This window comes from Danio rerio, chromosome 20 (assembly GCF_052040795.2).
Source record: "Danio rerio strain M-AB ecotype USA chromosome 20, GRCz13ab, whole genome shotgun sequence".
Classification (NCBI taxonomy): domain Eukaryota; kingdom Metazoa; phylum Chordata; class Actinopteri; order Cypriniformes; family Danionidae; genus Danio; species Danio rerio.
Genome location: NC_141040.1, coordinates 31,246,148 through 31,268,189, shown reverse-complemented (window position 1 = coordinate 31,268,189; position 22,042 = coordinate 31,246,148). Strand labels below are relative to the sequence as shown.

The window sequence follows — 22,042 nt, the reverse complement described above, 5'->3', positions numbered from 1 at the left end:
TTGCCCTCAGTTTCAATATCTATATGACATCTATGAACACTACAATTGGAATTCTGCAAGGCTATATAAGCTGTTCCTTTGTTGTCACTATAGGCATAATGACTTGATTCAGATAAGAAATATAATATTGTTTAAAATATGAAGTAATGATGTACTTGTTGTATAGATACACTCATTTGACAATGTGTGCAGATTTTGCAAATGCTTTGCTTCCTTGGAGTGAGGTGCAGCATGTTTTAAATAATTAAATAATGAGTTGTATACAGCCGAATACGGCACTTAGATAATAAACCAGGTAGCAAAGAATTCTGGCTGAGATTTAGCATAAAGCTGGCACAGCAGGCATTCAGACCAAACATGGCTCAGGTTTGACAGCAGTCAGGCACCGTCTTTAAGGCGGCACACAATATTTGGGCCAGATGTCAAATGTAGTATTTGGCCCAGATGTTATAATTTGATATGTGGGCCATGTGAGTTTGGCCTATCTTGACCCACATTTAAATTTTTTTTTAAAAAAAAAAAAGAAAAAAATTGTTACCAATCAGGTCTCTGCAAGAAAAAGCATGCCTATAGCATGTCTAAAGTGCAATGCTTTATGGATTTATTAATTTCATTGCAGTCGTGACACACCAACATATCTGGCCTAGTTCAGGGTTAGGGATTGTTAATTTGGCTGAGATATGGTCCATGTTTGGCCCTTGTCTGGAAGCCAGACTTGGTCCAGTCATGTACCGTAATTTACTGCAGCATGTGGGCCAAGTAAAAGCTGATTGTGTGGGTCAGAGCTGGGCCAGAGATATTTTGCTAGGTGGGGAGTGGCTGATTAAAAATGGGAGTTTATCAGTCAATTTGAGAAACATACACAGAAAGTTTCCTAGACTGTGTGTCTTTATTCCCGTTACTTCGGTGATCCACAGAGCTGCTGGTGTTGCTGCGGATCAGAACAGGCATGGACGAGGACGATGGGGTGGAGGAGATTGAAGAAGCAACATTAAAGTGGTGGGGTCGCAGGTTATCATCTGGAAAGCAAACAAGTACATAAGTACATGTAAACAACAATATAATATAACAATATAATTCACGAAGAACAATCTCATTAGTTACCATTTAAAGGTAGCATAGGACTCTTTCCTGATCCAGGGCAACTTCCTGAATCTTTCAGTTTTCTAAAGAAAAAATTGTGAGTGTAAATGTTGAAGTACTAGCGATGATGGGTCACAGGTCATGGGTCAAAGAACCAACTGCAGTAGCAACATGAGAAAGCTGAGGGGATTTTGTTACGTACAAGGTTTTGTCTGAGTTTGTCATCTTGGGTGTTGTGGGATGGCCACTGAGAGAACGACTGCGAGCTAGTTTAGCCCTCCGCATCTCCTTCCCTAGAAACAGCAGCAATGTGGAGATGATAAGCACCGGACCATTACAAAACTTTAAGAAAATGTTTAACATTTTTATGTCACTGGAAATTTATCAAACTAATAACAAAAACAATAATAACAAAACGATTATATAAGTAGCTTTCTGCATCAAAGCACGCTACGGTTTAACACTTTGAGATCAGATTTTTTTTTGTCCACAAAAGTTAAACAGTATTTCTGTGAAATATTTTTATTGCAAAAAATATTTTTAATGTTTTACTATTTTGTTAGTTTTCAAAATGGAATATTCAGCATTTCCAAAAAATATAATAAAATGTTATAATAATTTAAGCATGTTCCATCATGTTCCTTTACTTGATCATTAAAAGGATTGTTCACCCAAAACTGAAAATTGTGTCATCATTTTCTGACCCTTCGCAAATCTGTTTGAGTTTCTTTTTTCTGTTGAACACAAAAGAAGATATTTTGAAAAATGTTGGAAACCTGAAGCCTACTTACAAAGTCAATGATTACATGTTTCTAACATTCTTCAAAATGTCTTGTTTTGTGTTCAACAGAAAAAAGAAAACTCAAAAAACCTTTAATTTAAAACCACTTTAGTGTAAGTAAACAGTAAGTAAATATTTATTTTTGTGGGGACTATCACAATAAATAAAATGTTTATCTAATTAAAATTATTCCAAAAAGAAAAATCTAAAATTGACAAATTGTAAATTGACAAAAAATTAATAATAATTAATGTACACAATGATTCTAACCAGAAGAAGAGGACGATGATGCTCCTGATAATGTTCCTGACATTCCTTTACTACCAGATAGGCCTGATTTGCTCTCTCGTTCTGGAACACAACAATATAACAAACCACAACATAAGCACACATATGCTGTACAGTACATTTAGGAAACTTACAATAAGCTACAACAAAAAGCACAAAGTAAACTTCTTAATGAAGTGGTGCATAAATAAACATCACTCACGTTTCTTCTCAGACTGTTTATCTCCAGCTAGTTTGGCTTCACTCTGCTGTCTTTCCAACAGTTCCTGTGTTAACAGCAGCACAAATACAGTAGCAACAAATAGTTCACATATAGGGATCTAGAACATATACAAGTATAGTTCACAGACAAAAAATTAATTCTGCCATCATTCACTCATTCTCCACTTGTTCCAAACCTATTTGAGTTTCTGGTAACACTATTTTTAGATGTCCGTGCTACACAAGTTCTACAGTATGTACTTACTATAGTGTTACAGGTTTGTGATTAGATTTTGCTTATTTAAGAAGCTGCAAAGATGTGTTTCACAGACTGCTTCGGAGGATCGTTTCCATTCAACTTCTTTTTGCTTACCCACCGCTTATATTATTTTTATTTTATTTTGGAATTTGATCCTATGTTATCTGTTGTTTTGAACTATATATGTTATGTTACACATTTAATTTACATATATTTAACCTTTAAATAAATATATTTTTGCATTTTCATTCTATTTAGTTTGGTGCTCTTCATTTGTTGCACACCTGAGCCGGTAATGAGTAATAATAGTAATTACAGGTAATTATGGTTAATTGCATTCAGCTAAACCTAATCCATATTCTAACCCCAACCATATAGTAAGTACATATAAAAGTACTTGTAATAAAATAATAATAATATTATTTATTAGTCGCTGAATTAATAGTTACTCTGTAACAAAGACATCTGAAAATAAAGCATAACCGAGTTTCTTTCTTCTGTTGAACACAAAGGAAGTTCAACTGAAGAATGTTGGGGGAAAGCAGCCACTGACTACCATAGTATATTTTGTTCCGACTATGGATGTCATTGGCTGTTTTTCTCCTATGTCTTCAAAAGAAGAAAGAAATTAATAGAAGTTTAGAACCATTTAAGTCTGAGTAAATGGTGAGGAAATTTTCATTTTTGGGTGAACTATCTCTTTAAAAATCTAATTTTTGTCTTGTTGGTACTGAAAATAGCATGTGACCGCCCACATTTACACATAAGGAAAAGCCTATTTGCTTTTTCAAAATGGTTTTGGTGGAAAAAACCATAACCATAATTATAATTTGCCTTCAATTTCAGTAATTAAAAATCTCTCTCACCATTTCAAGTAAAAGGGTCTCCTCCTTCTCCTTTTTCTGATCCAAGAGCTCTCTTTCATGCCTTTTATGATACTACAAATATAAATATGGGCAAAGTTCGCTCACAGTGCTCAAAAGAAATAACTATGGTGTACAGAAACTGTCATCATAACCAAATATAAAAAGTCACAGATCCTTCATACCGGCTCTGTAATGTCCATTTTGTCCAGCTCCAGAACTGTCTGAGGAAAAATAATAAAACAGTTTTTGCAATATCATTACTTGTAATTAGGGATGCTCCGATCAATTGGCCAGCGATATGTATTGGCTGATAATTACATTTCATGTCTCGATTGGTACTCGCTAATCTGGGCGATCTCATGAACCGATCGCAATAGTTTGTTTACGAGTTAACAAGAACTTATAAGAACTAAAATCTTTACATATCAGAATTGAAAGTTCTGTGTTTTCAACAATATTGCAAATTCATTAAAACCTGGCTAGAAATATTAGGGAAATAAAAATGAGACATTCTTCCATCATTTGCAATGTTTCCATATTGCTTTGTTAGTCACTTTTCTTACCAATTTTTTTGTATCTGCTTTCTTAATTATTTTCTGAAAAGCTGCTTCTGACCATGACAGGTACACACTAAATGCTTTTAAGAGACATTTAAGGAATTATATGCAACATCTTTAATTTATTCTCTTTCGTAAGACAAGATCTTAATTTAGGTATCATACTTGGAGGTAAAATGTGCTTTAGGCATTATAAAGCTTGAAGCATTAGAATCGGTACTTGGTATCGGCCAATCACCATGACAAGGAATCAGTACTCAGAATCGGCTGCAAAAATCCTGATCGGAGCATCCCTACTTGTAATAAATTGAATCACATTCAGTATACTGTACAGAATACATTTTACAAAAGAGTGTTTGTGAATAAAATCCAATAAAATAAAATAAAAAAAATCCAATAAAATAAAATCTCACTTCATAAGAAATCCATGCAATCTGATGTCTGGTGTGCAAACATGTTGCACTGAAACCCGGCGCATTTATATTAAATTAAACTGCAGCCTGTGAAATGCGATAACACTAAGCCAAACCGTAATATTAAACTTATTTATAATTATTTATTATCATGCTGGCCCAAAACATTTGCCAATACAATGCTAATGCACCTTAATAATGATTTCCTCACCTTTCTCAATGTCACCACTACATCTTTATCCTTTTCACGGCACAACAATTTCCGCACACAGAACTCCAGCTGCTGAAGCAGATGCTTTTCTGTTGGTCTGATGGTGGATCTCAATTTGGGCAACATATAACAGAGCTTGTACCTGCCAAAATGTTTTGTTTTTGTTAAAAAAACAACAACAATTTGAAGAAATACTTTAAAGCATTAAGTTATGTAATTCAAATGAATAGCACAGTCAAAAAATAAGCAATAATGTGGAGAACTTGCTCACCTGACATTGGCCACAGGATCACTAACTAACTCAAGTGCTGGAATAAGAAAATGTTTGCAAAAATATGATTTGGAGAAGAGGTCTATTGTGATATCACACAGGTCCAAAAAGCGAAGCCTGTTCCAGTAGCTTCTACCTTGAGCAAGATCTAAAATACAGGAGAAAAAAACACAGTCCCGACCACATGAAAGACAAAATTTCAAGCACAAGGTGTCAAATAAGTATTTTTCTTTCTTTTTACCTTGTTTTATTTTACTTATTATCTCTTGCCGCTGTTCTTGTTTGCGGTTATAGCGCAGGAACACACATAACGTCCTGACAGCTTCCCGCTGGACTGGCAGAACATTCTACAACAGAGTAAACAGAAAAGACAGATCAAACATACTGTATAACGGATGAGACTGTACTGAAAGGTCTGTGTGTGTAAGATGTTTACATTAGTGGTGATGATGCTGAACATCCTCTGAAAGAAGCGGAAGTAGATTTGGTCTCCAGAAATGACACGAGGCAGACACGAGTAGCACTGAAGCAGCTTTTCATGAACTCGCCAGTGAAGGGAAGAAGCCGCTTTCTGCTCTGCTGCTACCAAAGCTGGCACCAAGTCTTGTATATTCACCTGCTGTAAAGGTGAAAGTGATATATAAGCTACTATTTAAACACTTATATTCAGCAAGATGCCTGCATTCAACTTATTAAATGTACTGTAACCGAAAAGACTTTTACATTACAATCAAAATATTATTTCAAATATTTGAATAGTCTTTTGAGCTTTCTATTCACTAGGAAGTCCTAGAAAATTCTAACTTGCTTTTTACGAAAACATTACACTGCAGAACTATCTCTTAAAATAGGGGTGACCAACCCTGTTCCTGGAGATCTACCGTCCGGCAGATTACAGTTGCAACCCATATCAAACACCTGCCTGTAATTATCAAGTGCTGTTCAGGTCCTGATTAATTGGTTCAGGTGTGTTTGATCAGGGTTGGAGCTGAACTGTGCCGGAAGGTAGATCTCCAGGAACAGGGTTGAGCACCACTGTCTTAAACACTGATAATATTTTATTTTGAGCATGAATTCAACATATTAGAATGATTCCTGTGCGTTCATGAGTCACTTAAGTCTGAAGCAACAGTTGCTAAAAATGTAGCTAAAGTATGCCATTACAGTAACGCATTTGAAAATATATTGACATAAAATATATTTTCTATTTAATTAAAACGTACTATATTATATTTTCTTTACTGTATCAAACTGAATACTGATTTCAAACATTTCAATTTTATTTACACTTAGAAGATTACAGTTATAGCTATCAAAAGTTATTTTTATTTTGTATAAGAAAAAAACAACTTCAAAATAAGAATTATAATTAATTCAATAGGAATATTAATGACATATTTGTATAAATTATAATGAGCTGTTTATTAAAAAATCATTCATTTTAGAAATCTTTTTGTATTATTATTAGGACTAAAAGTCTAAAACAGGTTTTGTCAAAGTTTTTTTCAGTCCCAGATTCAAATGCGCTCTTATTTCAGCTCATATGTACCTCTTAATCGAAGTAAACTGAAATAAAGTCAAACTTTATTGGTACCAATATTAAGTTAGCAAAAGCATTTTGGCAATAACAAACAATGCATGCCATTTTACACCTGTTGCTTAATCCATCTGTTTTGTCCACTTTCACCCACTTGGCCTATTTCTTTAAAGGGAGGTTGAATAAGTGGGTTAAATGAGTATGTACAGACTTTTCTAATCTTTTCAATCTAATGGAACTTACACATGAATGTGAAAAGAGACAACAGGACATTATATTACATGGAGGACGACAGCTTTTCTTTCTACTCTGATAGCTGTAAAACTACACAGAATGCTATGAATTTGTGCAAGAATAAGTTATGAGAACAGAGTTTTTTCTACTAGTTATTGTTCACGTTTAAAGTATTACTTCACTTAAAATGAAAATTTTGGTCGTAATTACTCATGTCTTTCCAAACCCTTAATAGCTTTGTTCATCTTCAGCACACAAATTCTCTGATCCTCCAAATACAGTAATGGTCCCAAGATTCTCAAAGTCCAGAAAAGAAACCAACCTCTTTGACAAAACATTCCATGTAACTTCACTAGTTTAACTGTAATCACACAAAGCTACCAGAACAATTTTGTGCAGCAAAAAATCTTAGATTGGTTACTCACTGAAGCTTCGCAGTGAAGACCCTGGTCAGTACCTGGATCGGAGACCATATGGGAAAACTAGATTGCTGTTGGAAGTGGTGTTATTGAGGCCAGCAGGGGGTGCTCAACCTGCGGTCTGTGTGAGTTCTAATGCCACAGTAAATTGAAGGGGACACTATATACTGTCGGTGAGTGCTTTCTAGGACCAGATTAACCAACGAGCATTATGGGCACAGACCCAGGGGCTCCTGCGCACTTGGGGCCCCTGCGAGGGTGGAAAAAATGTGGATTGTGGAGTATCTATTTAGGCTAAGTGCAAATAGTGCACCTCGTTGGAATAAGCTAACCAAACGATTCCCGCCCATCACCGTTTGATTGACAGAGACAACAACTAAAGAGCGCAACAGACAGCAGCGTGAGTGGTGTAGCTCGTAAAAGCGCATGGGAATACCTTTTGATGCAATCGATCATAAACCCGGTTTGAATCCAGCATCTGATGAACAGGTTCTTTTTTCCCCCACTTCATATCAGATTTGCCTACTCTTCATCACGAGGAAGACAAGTAGGAATCATTAATAAGTGTGTGCATTATGGAGGACTCAGATTCATAGAACTAGATTGGAGAGGTATTATGTCCAAATCATATGCATTATAAGTTTGTAGAAGTTATACATTAAAACCCTAAAATTTAAATTTTTAGTACTGCTTCTGTGAACCACAACAAGTATATTTAAATCTATTAATTTTCAATAATTTTATTAGTATTTTTTTTTCAACATGTGCTTTAAATGCTTTAAAAATATGTTAAATCTTTGTAGAATCAAAATATATGTACTGTATATTATTTATGTGGGCAATACGTTGTAGACTAATTTTATTTATTTTTTTAAATTATATTAATCTTATTTTTTAATTCAACTATAGGAGTGCCTCTAGGTTGGGTCCCCAGCAGGCCCGGATTGGCTAATCGGGAGGACCGGGAGAATTCCCGGTGGGCCGGTCTGTTTTTTGGCCGCGAGGGCCGGTGTCCCTAGCTGCTTGCACTCTCAGCAGTCACACTTTTTTCTTCTATTTATTTATTTGACCATAGCTTTACTTTTTTTAATCATTATTTTGCCGTAGTGCCGCTCTTTTTATTTATTTTCTCGCAGCCCCGTGAGAAAAATGCAGCCTGCAGGTTAACTAACGTTAATGATGATGATGTAATGCAACTATCGACCCCAAACAGCGGCACCTTAGTGAATATAAGAATTCGAATAAAATGAATAATACACCTGCTCAATGAAAATCAAATGATTCACTACATTAATAAATCTGACATAACTTGATCAGAAATCTAAAAATAGGAGAAAAAGATTGAGCCATCAAAAGAAAGTAGTGCTGTGTCTTGAGGGTGGCAAGCCATTAGTTATTTTTTACTCTCACTGTAATAGCGCCAATGTGGTCCAGTGGTAAGCACAATACATTTCAGTTTCACAGACCTGTGATCGAATCTCCCATAAAAAATCTTTTTTTTTTTTTCGATTTTATTGTTAAGACATAAAATACTGTTAGGGCTGTTGAACATTTGAATTTCTAAAGCAGCAGTTTTCTTGAAAAAAACGTGATAGTGCCATTAGTAACTGAATTGGAATCAGTCGTGAACTGAGGTGGGCCGGTCTGGCTTGAAACTCCAGGGCTGAAAATGAGTCCCACTCCGGCCCTGGTCCCCAGGGACCTCTGAATTCTTAATCCGGCCCTGGCGCTGTCTTTAGGATGAGACATTAACCTGAGGCTTTCTGTGGTCATTAAAATCCCATGGAAGTTCTCGTAAAGAGTAGGGGTGTAAATCCGGTGTCCTGGCCAAACTCCCTCCATCGTTCCTTAACCATCATGGCCTCCCAATCTTACCCATCCACCAAACTGGCTCTCTCACTGTCTCTCCACTATGGCATCTATAGCTGGTGTGTGGTGAGCACACTGGCACCATTGTCCTGTGGCCAAGTGGAAGTGCACACTGGTAGGGTTGTGGAGCGATCACCCCTCATCATTGTTATGCAATTTGGGGGTATGGCCATACATAATAAATGTACTATATATATACTCTCTTTACAATGGCAATACTATTGCTATTACAGTCAGCAGCACAACATGCAAGCTTCCTACTGCCCATAGTAAATGCGCACCCTGAACTGATACAGTAAAAACATCAGCAAACAAAGTCATTTTTTCATTATTTTTGTGCCACATGAAAGTGTACATGGAGCACTAAAGTGACATGGAATGCTTTGAGAAAGTTTTTGGTTTCTTTTCTGGACTTTCTTTAAGCATCTTGGGAATCTTGCTGTATTTGGATGATCAAAGAACTCTCAGATTTTATCTAAAAAAAAATTTGAATTGTCTTCCAACGATGAACGAATGAACGTCTCAGGGGTCTATTTGGTTGCAACCAAAGTTCTACGTAGCTTTTCTGGACTTTGAATAAAGTTATTATTTTTGTTTTATTAACAAAAGTAATCTCATAACGAGATAATACTTCAACTGAACTACTGAAGCATATGGTCTTTTTTAAGGATGTTTTTTGAAAATTTTGGGACCCTTCTTGTATATGATGGTTGGAAGGAGATAAGGGTGAGTAATTAATAACAGAATTTTCATTTTTGGAAGAGCTAATCCTGTAAATCAATAATACAATTGTCCAGCTAGCATACTACAGCAAAACATCCTATAACTATGAGAATTAACTCAGTTAGCATAAACTAGGTTGTCTTTTGTGCCTCTCTGAATGCATTCAACCACATGAGTCTACACTATAAAAGCAATCCAGTCAAATGTGCTTTCAACTACAGCAGGAATTGGACAAAATTAGACAAGCTAAAAGCTCACTTGAGATCGGCTTGACAAAAATGCACCTTAATACCAGGTACAAACAGAGACAGCACAAAGGAAAAGGCTAACTAAAAGCACCAAAAATAAAGCACATTCATCTGGTACCTTGCTTTCAGGTCCTGCTCCCTCTCCTCTAGACGTGGCCAGCTCTAAAGTCTCCTGAAGATTGTTCAGCAGAGCATCCAGTACCTGCAGATTCAAAAGCATTAACCTCAGGATGATCTGAGCCTTTCATATCAACAAAGCCTTCTCATTATTAGACGCTTCAGGAACACATTTCTATCAACCCCAGGAAGCGACTCTAAAATTAGAGATAAGCTGATGTGAGATCGTTGACTATAATAGATAGGCTATAATGTTCGGTTTCTGTCATCATTAATCATGAAAATCACTATGTCTGATGGCTCAGGGAGCTTTGCGCCGTAGTAGATGCTAATGTAGTGTGTGACTAACACTGCTCAGAGGATCATGACGGAATAAACAATGCAACACTCCTAGTCTTAGCTAGGGAGGTGCGATGGATTCATTCATCCTACACAGTTGCTACAACCTCCGCAACTTGTGCACACAGCCTCATACACACACACACAAATTGTATGTCTGGCAATGAATATTTGGTAGTTTGATGTTAAAGGGGATCCATGCAACTTTTTCGGTATTGAAAGCTGGTACCAAATCTGATACGTCAGCTTTGGTACAGCACTTATTTCATTCATTCATTTTCCTTCAGCTTAGTCTCTTATTTATCAGGGGTTGCCATAGCGGAAAGAACCGCTAACTATTGCGGCAAATGTTTTATGCATCGGATGCCATTCTAGTCACAACCCAGTACTGAGAAACAGCACTATTTTTAATATTCATAATTTTAAGACATATTTTTAACACCAAATCAGCATACTGGAATACTTTCTGAAGGAGTATGTGAAATTTATCTGTACCATCACAGAAATAAATTATTTTTAAAAAATTATTTAAACAGAAAACATTTATATTTCATAGAAATATTATTTTTCCAATATTGGAACACATAAATACAACATTGAGCTTTCTTTTCTTTTTATTTTAGATAAAAAACATTCTAAACCCAAACTGATGAACTATGAAAATAAATACTTTTTAAAAATAAATTTAAAGAGCTTCTATTTTGCATATAAAAGGTACTTTTGGTTTTGGGAATCTCCAATAAAAAATACTATATATAATAATATGCATTTATTTTTACCTAACTATCCCAACGACTCCCATATGATTCGTTCAGCGATACATTTGTTCCCAAACCCCTCCTTAGCGTAAGGCTAATCTGCTGTGATTGGTCTGATGACCCTGTCTATTGTGATTAGTGGACTGGGTTCAGCGCAAGAGAGAAATGTCCAGTACATTTATGAAGTACTCAGAGTGCAGAGCATATGTGTGAGCCCAATGCAGGAGTGCAATAAAGCAATGCAGTTACACACTAGCATATTACTCTACTCTTAATGCTAACCACAAATAATAACAACGACACACATTCAGTATTAATCTACACAGTGGCAAAAGTTGAACTATTTTGAAAATTGACCGTGTCACACGTGTGTATAAACAGCTGATGGTGGCGATAAAAACGCACTTAAATCAGAAAAGGAAAAAGCACGTTTAGCATTTTTAACGTGATTTTGGACGCAATATGTAAATAGTTCCATAAAGATTTAACCTGACAGAAACAGTACAAGCACTAATCTCTAAAAGAAAGTGATTAAAGCCACACAAAGCGATTACAAGTTACAACACACAATTAAATACATATTTTGCACACTGCAAGAAAAGGTAACAATTTTAATTACACCTACATGTTATGATCCGGAAGAAAAAAAAACTGGTCCATATTAACTGTTACAGTTACTGACAAAGTGCCTGTCAAAGTCCCATATACTTAATAGTCTCTGCTGCTGGGAATCCTATACTGTAGGGTAGGTTATTGTATGAAAAATAAGAAAAATTACAGTCTGGCTATACTGTGGTGTTGTTGTGAAAGTGAACTTTAACCCTTTATTTCTTGAAGCTGAATCTTCATCTGTTAGTGATCGCCATCTTCATGTCATGAACACTCCTGTGATCCCCTGCGCTCCACTAGTGTCTGAAGGGAAAGGCACGTTCACGTTTTACCGGATCTAGCACTACATATTTGGTGATGTACCATATCGACATTGACATGTTTAGGCAAAAGATCCCAACCTAACACGATTAATTTATTCAACTCTAAGTTGAATAGTCTTTTGTTAAAGAATCAATCGTTTTAAACGGTGCATTTTCAGATTAAAACCCATAATAGGGTCTCTTTCAAGGAATTTAGTTATATAATTCAGTAATTTCATATAGTATATTTCATATTTGAGGGCGTCACAGTGGCGCAGTGGGTAGAACAATTATCTCGCCCCGTGTTCATGAGTGTTTCCTCCGGGTGCTCCGGTTTCCCCCACAGTCCAAAGACATGCGCTATAGGTGAATTGTGTGAGCTAAATTGTCCGTAGTGTATGTGTGGGACTATGCAGAAAAGAAAATGAATGAATATTTTATATTTGATTTATTATTATTTTACCATTAGCTTTAAAGAGAGAAAAAAAGGACATTAAGAATAGCTTCTGCTAGTGACGAAAAATAACACACTTCACCTTCTTATATTTTACAAAGACGCAACCAAATAAATCTTTATTCTCCTTCACTCACTGATAAAAACTTTAGTCCAACTAATGGGCATCTAAATTCAGAGGTTACATAAGCACAATTGGCCTTGCAAGGCGGAGGTTTTGAATGGTCAGACGGTTATTTGTTGATCTGAACTCAGCAGTCAGAAGAAGAACACTCTGAATGAGAAAAAGGTCTGAGAAAAAAACGAAATCTGTCTGAGAACAAAGTTGCAACGTTTTGCACAGAATAGTGAGCCAAGGAAATGACTGTGCTGACTGAAGCTGAAAGCTCTTTTAATAAACACACACACACACACACACACACACACACACAAAAACAAACAAACCTTTTTTCAGGTCTCACCTCTAATGAATCATCCTGCAGCAAAGTGATTAGTTCTTTGTGTATGTAATGCACATTTGGGCCCAGTAATTTGACCACCTAATGCAGACAGATTAGAAAAGATGCTATTATGAATTCTGAACAGAGCCATCACTGCCGTACATGTCAAATTATGAATGTCATTGTGTACTATGACAACATATGTTTAATTGCGAAAGTTCATACCTCATGGAAACCACCAGCTGCTGTCCTTCTTACTGAAATCTCAGGATCATGGCAGAGACTTGAGAAGGTACGATATAATTCAGATAGGAAGTGGTTGGGATCTGCAAATAACACTATGGCCTGCAAATGAACACAGAGAGGAAATGTACACATACTGTAAGATAGCATTCATACAGCTATATAAACAGTTCAAGAAAGAAAAGAAATGAATACTTTTATTATGCAAGGGTGCATTTAACTGATTGAAAGTGTCAATAAAGACTCTTGCATTTTTACAAAGAATAAACAACGAATAAACAAAAAAATAATAAATACACATTAAAATATATTGATATTGAAAACAGCTTTTCTAAATATAGAAGTTATTTCACATTATTAATGTTTTTATTATAATGTGATCAGATAAATGCAGTCTTAGTGAACATACTAACATCAAAGTGATAGTTCACCCAAAAATGAAAATTCTGTCATCATTTACTCATCCTATATGCGAATAAATAGTGAGTACATTTAAATTTTGCCGTGTACTGTCTTTAAACCATTAATGTTTCCAAACTCTGTAGTGTACATCAGATTCTTCATTTTTTTGTAAACTGGACTTGATATGAATCTACTTTAAGACATTAAAAGTGAGAATGGTTTCACAGATGCAACTTTCAGCCACCTTCATCTCAGACTTTGCAGAGTTATTCAGAGTGACTGCAGCTATAAATAACTTCACTAACAACAAAGGAGCACTTCAGACGTTGATGATAGAGCAGTCAGAGGTCCTATTTCCTCAAATGAGACGCTGACCTATTCTAAAAGACTTTTTCTCCAATTACAGACGTTAAAAATAGAGAACTGTGCCTGAAAATATCAAAAGGCTTTCTAATAACTGAAACAATCAAAAAATTTAAAAAACATAAATACAGAAATCCTAAAACTTTATTTTATAAAACAATATTTAAACGGAAGCATTCATTAAGACTTTTCCAAAAGTATGAATTCATTTAGAATGTAAAATGTGCAACAGATCAATCAGTCAATTACTTAATTGAACACATTTCTATTGAGCTTATAAACACAATGACAAGTTAAATGCATTTATATTAGTGTTTAAGGATGGGTCAAAATAGACATTACAGGCAGCCAACGAGGACCATGGGCTGGAAATATACAAATTTGTGACGCATCAATCAGTAGGTCAAATATGGAAATGAAAGTTTGGAATCTTTTAGCAGGTAATAACATTATTTGTTGTGCACTATTATAAGGTGCGCTAAGCATTATTTGAAAGACATTTTTGTAGACTCAAGCCTTACAACACACCAGCAGCCAATCAGCAGTAAGGGGCATGTCTAGTAATTATATCAAAAAGTGTAAAGTCATGTTGGGTTACTGGTGTGTTTTTATTTTGGTGCTTTCAAATATCAACATTGCAAAATTCACTTAATGTTCTTTTAAAGGGATAGTTGAAATCCCAAATATGTAAATTCTGTCATCATTTACTCATTTCAAACATTTATTTATTCTTTTGTTAAACACAAAAGAAGATCAGTGCTTAATTTGAGCCGGAAATTGCCAAACCCTTTTCTGGAAAATGTCTGATATTTGTGTTTCGTGTTCCGGTTTTTATTTTAATGGATCCAGCATTAACTTGTCCGTGGTGAATACCTAAGCGTGCGCTTGCATGTATGTGTGTGTGTGTGTGTGTGTGTGTGTGTGAGAAAGAGAGAATGAGTGCAAGCAAAGGCTGTGTGGATTGTGTGTGCGCGACAATATTTTCAGCCGATCGACTTTCTTATGTTTACAATCACTTTCATTGGTTGGTGATTACTGTTTTGCGTGCAGTGAGCAGCGAAAATAAATAATGGCAAGGAGGCCTACCAAAATAATATTTGTATTTTCAAAATGGCAAAGAGGCATGCTTATTTTTCATATTTAAAAACATGAGTAACTGATAATGAGCCTGATCAAAAGATATCTCGAGAAGATGAAACTCCGAGAATGGATCAGAATAGCGGGAGACAAGCAAAGCGATCTCAAGTCAGCCAGAAAACATGACAGAAGGGCAAACTGTTTCCTCTTCTTGAAAATTATACTGAGTCATTTAAGTTTTATTTTTCACTTCACAATAGTGAAAAGAGATTGTTCATACGTTTTATGTTTGTAGCTACATGATTTGAATAACCATGACTGAACAATAACGTTTTATGGCACATATATTTAAAGACAGTTCAGAAATGTGATTATGTTTTTTGCGATATCACCGTTTAATGGCGTAATGTTCCGGAAAAACTGATATTGTTTGGTGTTTGTCGGTCACAGTAACTTTTATTTCCTGGTTTTGTTCCGGGAATTATTCCTTTACAAATTAAGCACTGAAGAAGATATTTCAAAGATAGCAGGAAACCTGAAACTATCAACTTTCATAGAACTTGTTTTTACTACCATGGAAGTTTATGGTTACAGGTTTTCAGTTTTCTTCAAATATATCATCTTTTGTGTTTAACAGGTTTAAAAAAGGTTTGGAATCGCTTGAGGGTGAGTAAATAGTAAGTAAAATTTGACTGTGATTTTGATCTTTAAAACCCTTACAAACAGCTACATCATTATTTAAAATATGTTAATATTTTGTCTAGTCATTTAGAAGATGCCAACATTCATTTTACAGGATGGACAAAGCCAAGCCAAAGCAAAGGTTAGCAGGTCAAACTATGGATTAAATTTGACTGAAATCTGCCTTAAATGCAAATAAAATGCATTAAAAGCCACAGCCTCCATTTGATAGCACCCTTAACACAAGCATGTAACACATGCACACTAGAAAGGTTTAACCTTGCCCAGTGTCTGCTTTTCTTCTCTCCAAAACAATGTGCACTACACGTACACCGTGTACATGACTAAATTTGCATTCTGAACAGTTTTGAAAGCACTGTGCAATAGCATTTACACCCTTCAAGGGGCTTTGCATATGGATGCAAGGCAAAAAACTCACAGGAAAGTTGTAGGCACAGTTCCTGCGCACTAGGGCGTATTTGTTCTCCAGTTCCAGCGGGTAAGGCTGGCTTTCGCAATGCCCGTTTTCATGCTGCAGACCCAGACAGCACAGCTTCTTATAAAACTCCAGAAACCAGAGGTGCTGCTCGTCAGTAAAAGACTCTGTTCAAACAAAAGGTAGAAAGATTCATGACACGGCTCAGTGGCTGGCATTGTAGAACATTTCAGACAGAGCCTCACCTGAAAGTCCATGACAAAGCTTTCCATACTGAAAGGACAGGGAGGCCAGAACCGCCTCATCCCCTTTAAAGCATTTTTCACAGAATGCCTTCACCAAGGGAAATATGACACAAGTCCTGTCATCTGTGAAAAGAAGGGAGGGTGAGAGGTTGACGGAAAGAGTGTGAGACACCATCTTTTCACAAAAGAGCCACTTGCCAGTATCTGAATCTGATATCCCAACACGCAATATAAAGCTTTGGAAATACAGAGTGGACCTGTGTCTGGTAATATGATACAAAGCTTGGGTTCAAGGGCAGAAATTATGCGATTAAAACTTGAGGTGTAACATCATGGGGTAAACTGGTACATATTTAAAGTAAGTTTTTTTTTAAGTGAACAAAAAATTAAGATATTACCATACTTCTGCAGTTAGACAATCACATTACTGTATAATGACAACTGAATTGTTTTCCAAGTTTTCTGAAATGTTGTTCAAATTCGTAAATAAAACATAATAAATATCCCAACCCAGGCTCTGAGTACACCTCTTCTCAGCCATTCATATCCGACACTTGAATACAATAAGCAAGGGAGGAGTCATCGAGATCTACCTGAGCTCAAACTCCCCTCTCGCCCTGCAACGGGAGGGAGCCCAGGGCTCGAAGATCTTATAAGCTCTGGGCTCTCTCCCGGGACAGCATGCCAAACAAGCTTTATTATCAATCATCATCTAAGTGTGAACTCTTGAAAAGATATAACAAATATATACCCTATACGTAGAGTACATACACGCAAAATATATTTCAAAATAATGCAAAATCAGCCAGTTATATCTCAACATGCATGTAGCTGTGTCATGAACAGTGTGAGGACCAAGCAACATCTCCAGGCACACCTTTGAGTACCCCTGCATACACTATATACACCTAGGATGGCTCAAAGATAAGTAAATTATGAGATTAATTACATTTTTGGCTTACCACTATCAAACATCTCTAAGAGGTTGATTATTGTGTCGAAAGCTGCCAATCTTACAGTACTGGCTTCATCTTGAGCCAGTTCAACCAGTTCTGGGAGCACTTCACCCTTCGTGTGGTCCAGCCTAGGATACAGATAAGTATATTCAAATAAATCTGTGCTCTCTGTTGAAAACAAACACATGCATGTTTGCTGCACACATTATTTCTATTTAAACAACCCATAAGGACTTTAATTGTAATAAAAGAAGCAATTAAGTTTTAGTATCACGCAGCTAAAAACATGCATTCCTAAACAATTATGTCAAAAAATAAGCCAATATGTCAAATATTAAACAAAATGACTCATATTTCAAGGAAGTAGCAAAAACAATACTAAGTTAATAATACAGAATAGCAAATCTGTCCAAAATATTATACTTTATATACTGTACATAACAAAACATGTTTTGCTGTGTAGAATTAGAACGACTTTTCTTGTATAGAAAAGTTCAGGAGTCTTCCGTAGAAGATTATGCCATGTATTCTTGGCAGCATTAGATATTCAGAAAACAAAATGTTCTTTGTAATGTCTCTGTGCTTTATCTCTTTACCCAATTCCCCTGGTGATGTTCTCCAGCTGGCGGCACATGCAGGCGCGCACCTCGTACTCTACGTCCTGACACAACGACCTGATCAGTGGCAAAAGGTCCTTCTTCACTCTGCAGAGTACATGTTGTAGAACTTTTAAGTCAGCAAATAAGCAACAAAATTTATTTGTTGTTTTGGAGCTTTGAACAATGCTGTAAAAAAAAGTATATATTTACCCCTTCCTGAATTGATTTTATTTGTTATTTTGTTGCATATTTGTAACTAGGTACAATTTGTAAATATAAATAGGGAGCAAATTACATTTTTGGGTGAACTATGCCTTTAAGTGTAAGCATCTAAAGCAGGGGTGGGCAAACTCAGTCCTGGAGGGCCGGTGTCCTGCACAGTTTAGCTCCAACACTAATCAAACACACCTGAACAAGCTAATCAGTGTCTTCAAGATCACTAGAAATCTATAACCAGGTGTGTTTGATTAGAGTTGAAGCTAAACTCTGCAGGACACCGGCCCTCCAGTACTGAGTTTGCCCACCCCTAAACTAAAGGTATAGTTTACAAAAAAAATGTCATTTAGTCACTATTTACTCACCCTCAACTGGTTCCAAACTTTTATGAGCCTCATTTAGTTAATCACAAAAGCAGATATTTAGTAGGAAAAACAAAATTGTAAATTAAAACTGTACTGTAAATTATGTTATTTAAATGTTATTAACTGTAAATATTACTTTAAAAAGTACGTATTATAGGAATTAGGAATAGTACAACATAATCATTCTGGTCCACTGATATACTCACATCGATGACTCGAACTTGCCAACAACCTTTCCTAAGATGCGACAGCTGGCCAGACGTGCCGGAATAGACTGAGAGAGCTGATGCTTTGATAACAGAGGACTCAGAATCTGTGCAAACAGTCAACCAAAGCAAACTGAATGTCAATTCACATTCAACAGTTAGAATCTTTGGGTATTAAAAATGAAAGGCGGGAGAAATAATAGAGCTGTCCTTACCTCTTGTCTAATAGTTTCCTTGGGTAAAGCATCGATTGCTGATAGCAATGTCTCCAACCAAGCACTGCTGACCACTAATGAAAATAAAATAAATAGCTACTGTAGTTGTGTCCTTGACATGAAGAAATACATATATTTCACTCTGCTGGTAAATAAATTGGGGTCAAAAATATAAATATTGTTTGAGTCTCATGTCTTTATTAGTACAAAGCTGTACTGACCCTGTATTTTTAACAGTATTGTGTTAAATTGCCTATCAATCACAAGACTGCTAAATATTAAAGACTCGTTAAGTCAAGCAATAATTCCAAGAGGATGTTAAGGTCCACAATTACTCCAATTCACTTCAAAATTTTCTACATATTTTCTCAAAGAGTTTCAACCTGTGTCCCTGTGGTCAAGATTTAGAAGAACTATCTGCAAAATTGAGTGGGTGTGTGTCTGGATGAGGACAATGTCGTCTTGTAGAACGGTGAGGAAAGATCCTGCTGCGGCAAGCTGCATATCTGCTCCAGCTACATGGAGCACTTCCTGTTGGGGTAGAAGAGGAGCTCTGTATGAACATAAAACTCAAAAAGATCTCATAAAAAGAAGCGATGAATGATCCATTATTTACCCTACCCTGACTTTTGGCACCACCCTGCGGAAGGTCTCTGCTGGGTTCTGACGCACCAGGATTGGCAGGTTGATGATCACACTGGCCCGCTGGATATCCTCACCAGAACTGAACAACACAGAAATATGGCTGATGATATGAATACTAGTGAATAATAACGATATGAGGCTACTTGCTGTATCACAACAAAAATTATAATAAATTAAAATGCCTGCTGTACTTTACACACACACACACACACACACACACACACGCACGCACGCACGCACACACGCGCACACGCGCGCGCGCGCGCACACACACACACGCACGCGCACACACACACACACACACACACACACACACACACACACACACACACACACACACACACACACACACACACACACACACACACACATACACATGAGTATGCTGTCGGACTGTTGTATAAATGCAATATTACACTTGTGGCAGTGCAATATTGCTGTATATCGTCACTGGTGGGACACCGACGCATGCCTCCAACCAGTGCCGATATACAGCCATATCACACTGCTAGTATGATATAGCTCATTTAAAACATACTGAATACATTTTGCTGCAGGCATTCATTGTTTAGATGTGAGTTTCCACAGAATTGATACTCAGCTTGTTGTATCTAAGCAGTCTTGTCTGATTTCCTTTTTGATTCAGCAGGATCCAAATCAGTTTTGACATAAATTTTAGGGAAAAAAATATTAAGACATTTATAAAAACGTTCCTTGGAGCAAATTTGAAAAACAGTATGTCTTCTAGATCAGTTTATTTTGTTTTTAAGGAATATGTACCAAATGCTACCGAAAACTGTTTTCAAATGCTTTATATTTCAAATGCAGAGAAATGTTACTCATTACTCATGATCATGTATTTCCCCCATCATTTAAATGTGTGCATCTCCTTGTTCACACAAATTATTCAAAATATTTTTTTTTCAAAACTACCAAATCTACAGGATATTTTCCCCATTAAAACAGCGGGTAAATATGATAACCAATTTGTTTCAGGTGCAGTTTCCTTGCTATTTCTGTAAATATGGGAATAAGAGAACATCCGATTGATTTAAATAACAGCAAATTAACCTAAATCTTTAGACGCTGTGTTAAAACAACATTTTAACAATACTTTATTGTTTGTAAGTTGCACTGTGTGTATATACTGTAGTGTTCTTTGTTCTAATTAACACTTGCTTTTGCATTTGTACAGGAAGTATTTCTTTCCTTCTGTAGCAGATGACGCTCTTGAGTTGCATGCTGGCCATCTGTTGATAACAATGATCTTACGTGAATCCCAAGCACATTGCACACAAGAGTTTCTGCTAAATGCACTCCATGTACATTAAATGTTTTAAATGCCAGTGAACTACAGCTGTGCCCAGCACTTATGCAGCACTGAAAGATAAAATGTATGATTTATCCTTCTATGTGCATTATCTTGTCTCTAGGAGACATATGCTTCTTTCATCACCTCAACTATATGAGCACTGACTTGTACTGTCTAGTCTACAGTACATTTACAAACAATAACCAACCAATACAAAGAGCTATGAAGTCTTGTTAAAAAAATTAAAGGTGCACTAAATTGTTTAACTGTTTTAGATGAGAGCCACATATTTAACCAATATATTGTATCAAATTGTGATAAAATCGTGATAACAACTTATCGTTTGATATGAAAATTTATTATGGAGATTGCATTTTTGCCATATTGCCCAACCCTGTAACCAATGAATGTTTTCTCTATAAATTGAACTCAAGATGTTTTGCCATTACATCATAACACTCAGCATGATTGAGTACACCACATTTTGAAAATGAATATTTTAATCCATTTCTCAGTGAATATAGACGATGTATTTTGGTCCATTTAAACACAACAGATTTATTAAACAGACATATTTATTTAAAAAATATTTTAGCCAGCAAACATATTAAGAAATTAAAAGATAACACAATTAAAATCAAGCAAAATATTGCAAATAAATTACAACCTAAATTAAAATAAACTAAATGTTTTAATTTTTTTGCTTCTCTTTATTTTTCCTCTTTTAAAAATTAGTATTTAATATTTTTCTATAACATATACATGTAATGTGATCCGGACGCTGACAAAGGGAGTGCAAATTCAAATACAGGGTTAATTAGGAGAACAGTCAGGCAAGCAACAGTCAACACAGGAGCAAACGTATACAGGCAATCCAGATTTATGGTCTTACGGGTGGATGGTCAAAAAGCAAGCATCAAGCAACAAACAAACAAAACAAAGCAAGGTACAAACACGAAATGCAAAGAAAATGCATCGTAATCTTCACAATCAATATAACAAGACTCAGCAATGAGGTTGACAAAGTCAGCTATATATATATGTGAGTGTAATCAGTCCATGAGCAGATTCAGCTGTGTGAGTCTAATCAATGGAAAACTGG

The 22,042-nt window shown here is 36.0% G+C and overlaps 1 protein-coding gene across 14 annotated transcripts in view; it reads right to left on the bottom strand.

The window, feature by feature from the left end:
• Nucleotides 1-22,042, bottom strand: part of ppp4r4 (protein phosphatase 4, regulatory subunit 4) — a 68,758-nt gene that overhangs the window by 1,261 nt on the left and 45,455 nt on the right. For 4 of the 14 annotated variants that reach the window (XM_087298254.1, XM_087298262.1, XM_087298263.1 and 1 more), the window contains 22 exons: nucleotides 19,605-19,707; nucleotides 19,367-19,514; nucleotides 18,984-19,057; nucleotides 18,769-18,875; nucleotides 17,979-18,086; nucleotides 17,389-17,510; nucleotides 16,427-16,549; nucleotides 16,185-16,348; nucleotides 13,205-13,324; nucleotides 13,001-13,078; nucleotides 10,079-10,162; nucleotides 5,367-5,549; nucleotides 5,172-5,277; nucleotides 4,931-5,078; nucleotides 4,660-4,801; nucleotides 3,661-3,699; nucleotides 3,479-3,550; nucleotides 2,355-2,418; nucleotides 2,135-2,215; nucleotides 1,286-1,376; nucleotides 1,105-1,166; nucleotides 863-1,019 (listed from right to left, as the gene is read on the bottom strand). In XM_087298254.1, the coding sequence (XP_087154380.1) occupies nucleotides 863-1,019; nucleotides 1,105-1,166; nucleotides 1,286-1,376; nucleotides 2,135-2,215; nucleotides 2,355-2,418; nucleotides 3,479-3,550; nucleotides 3,661-3,699; nucleotides 4,660-4,801; nucleotides 4,931-5,078; nucleotides 5,172-5,277; nucleotides 5,367-5,549; nucleotides 10,079-10,162; nucleotides 13,001-13,078; nucleotides 13,205-13,324; nucleotides 16,185-16,348; nucleotides 16,427-16,549; nucleotides 17,389-17,510; nucleotides 17,979-18,086; nucleotides 18,769-18,875; nucleotides 18,984-19,057; nucleotides 19,367-19,514; nucleotides 19,605-19,707 (2,376 nt within the window). Of the gene's footprint in view, nucleotides 1-862; nucleotides 1,020-1,104; nucleotides 1,167-1,285; nucleotides 1,377-2,134; nucleotides 2,216-2,354; nucleotides 2,419-3,478; nucleotides 3,551-3,660; nucleotides 3,700-4,659; nucleotides 4,802-4,930; nucleotides 5,079-5,171; nucleotides 5,278-5,366; nucleotides 5,550-10,078; nucleotides 10,163-13,000; nucleotides 13,079-13,204; nucleotides 13,325-16,184; nucleotides 16,349-16,426; nucleotides 16,550-17,388; nucleotides 17,511-17,978; nucleotides 18,355-18,505; nucleotides 18,876-18,983; nucleotides 19,058-19,366; nucleotides 19,515-19,604; nucleotides 19,775-22,042 lie in introns of all 14 variants that reach the window. The other 10 variants (XM_087298257.1, XM_087298265.1, XM_087298256.1 and 7 more) reach the window with 5 other exon arrangements.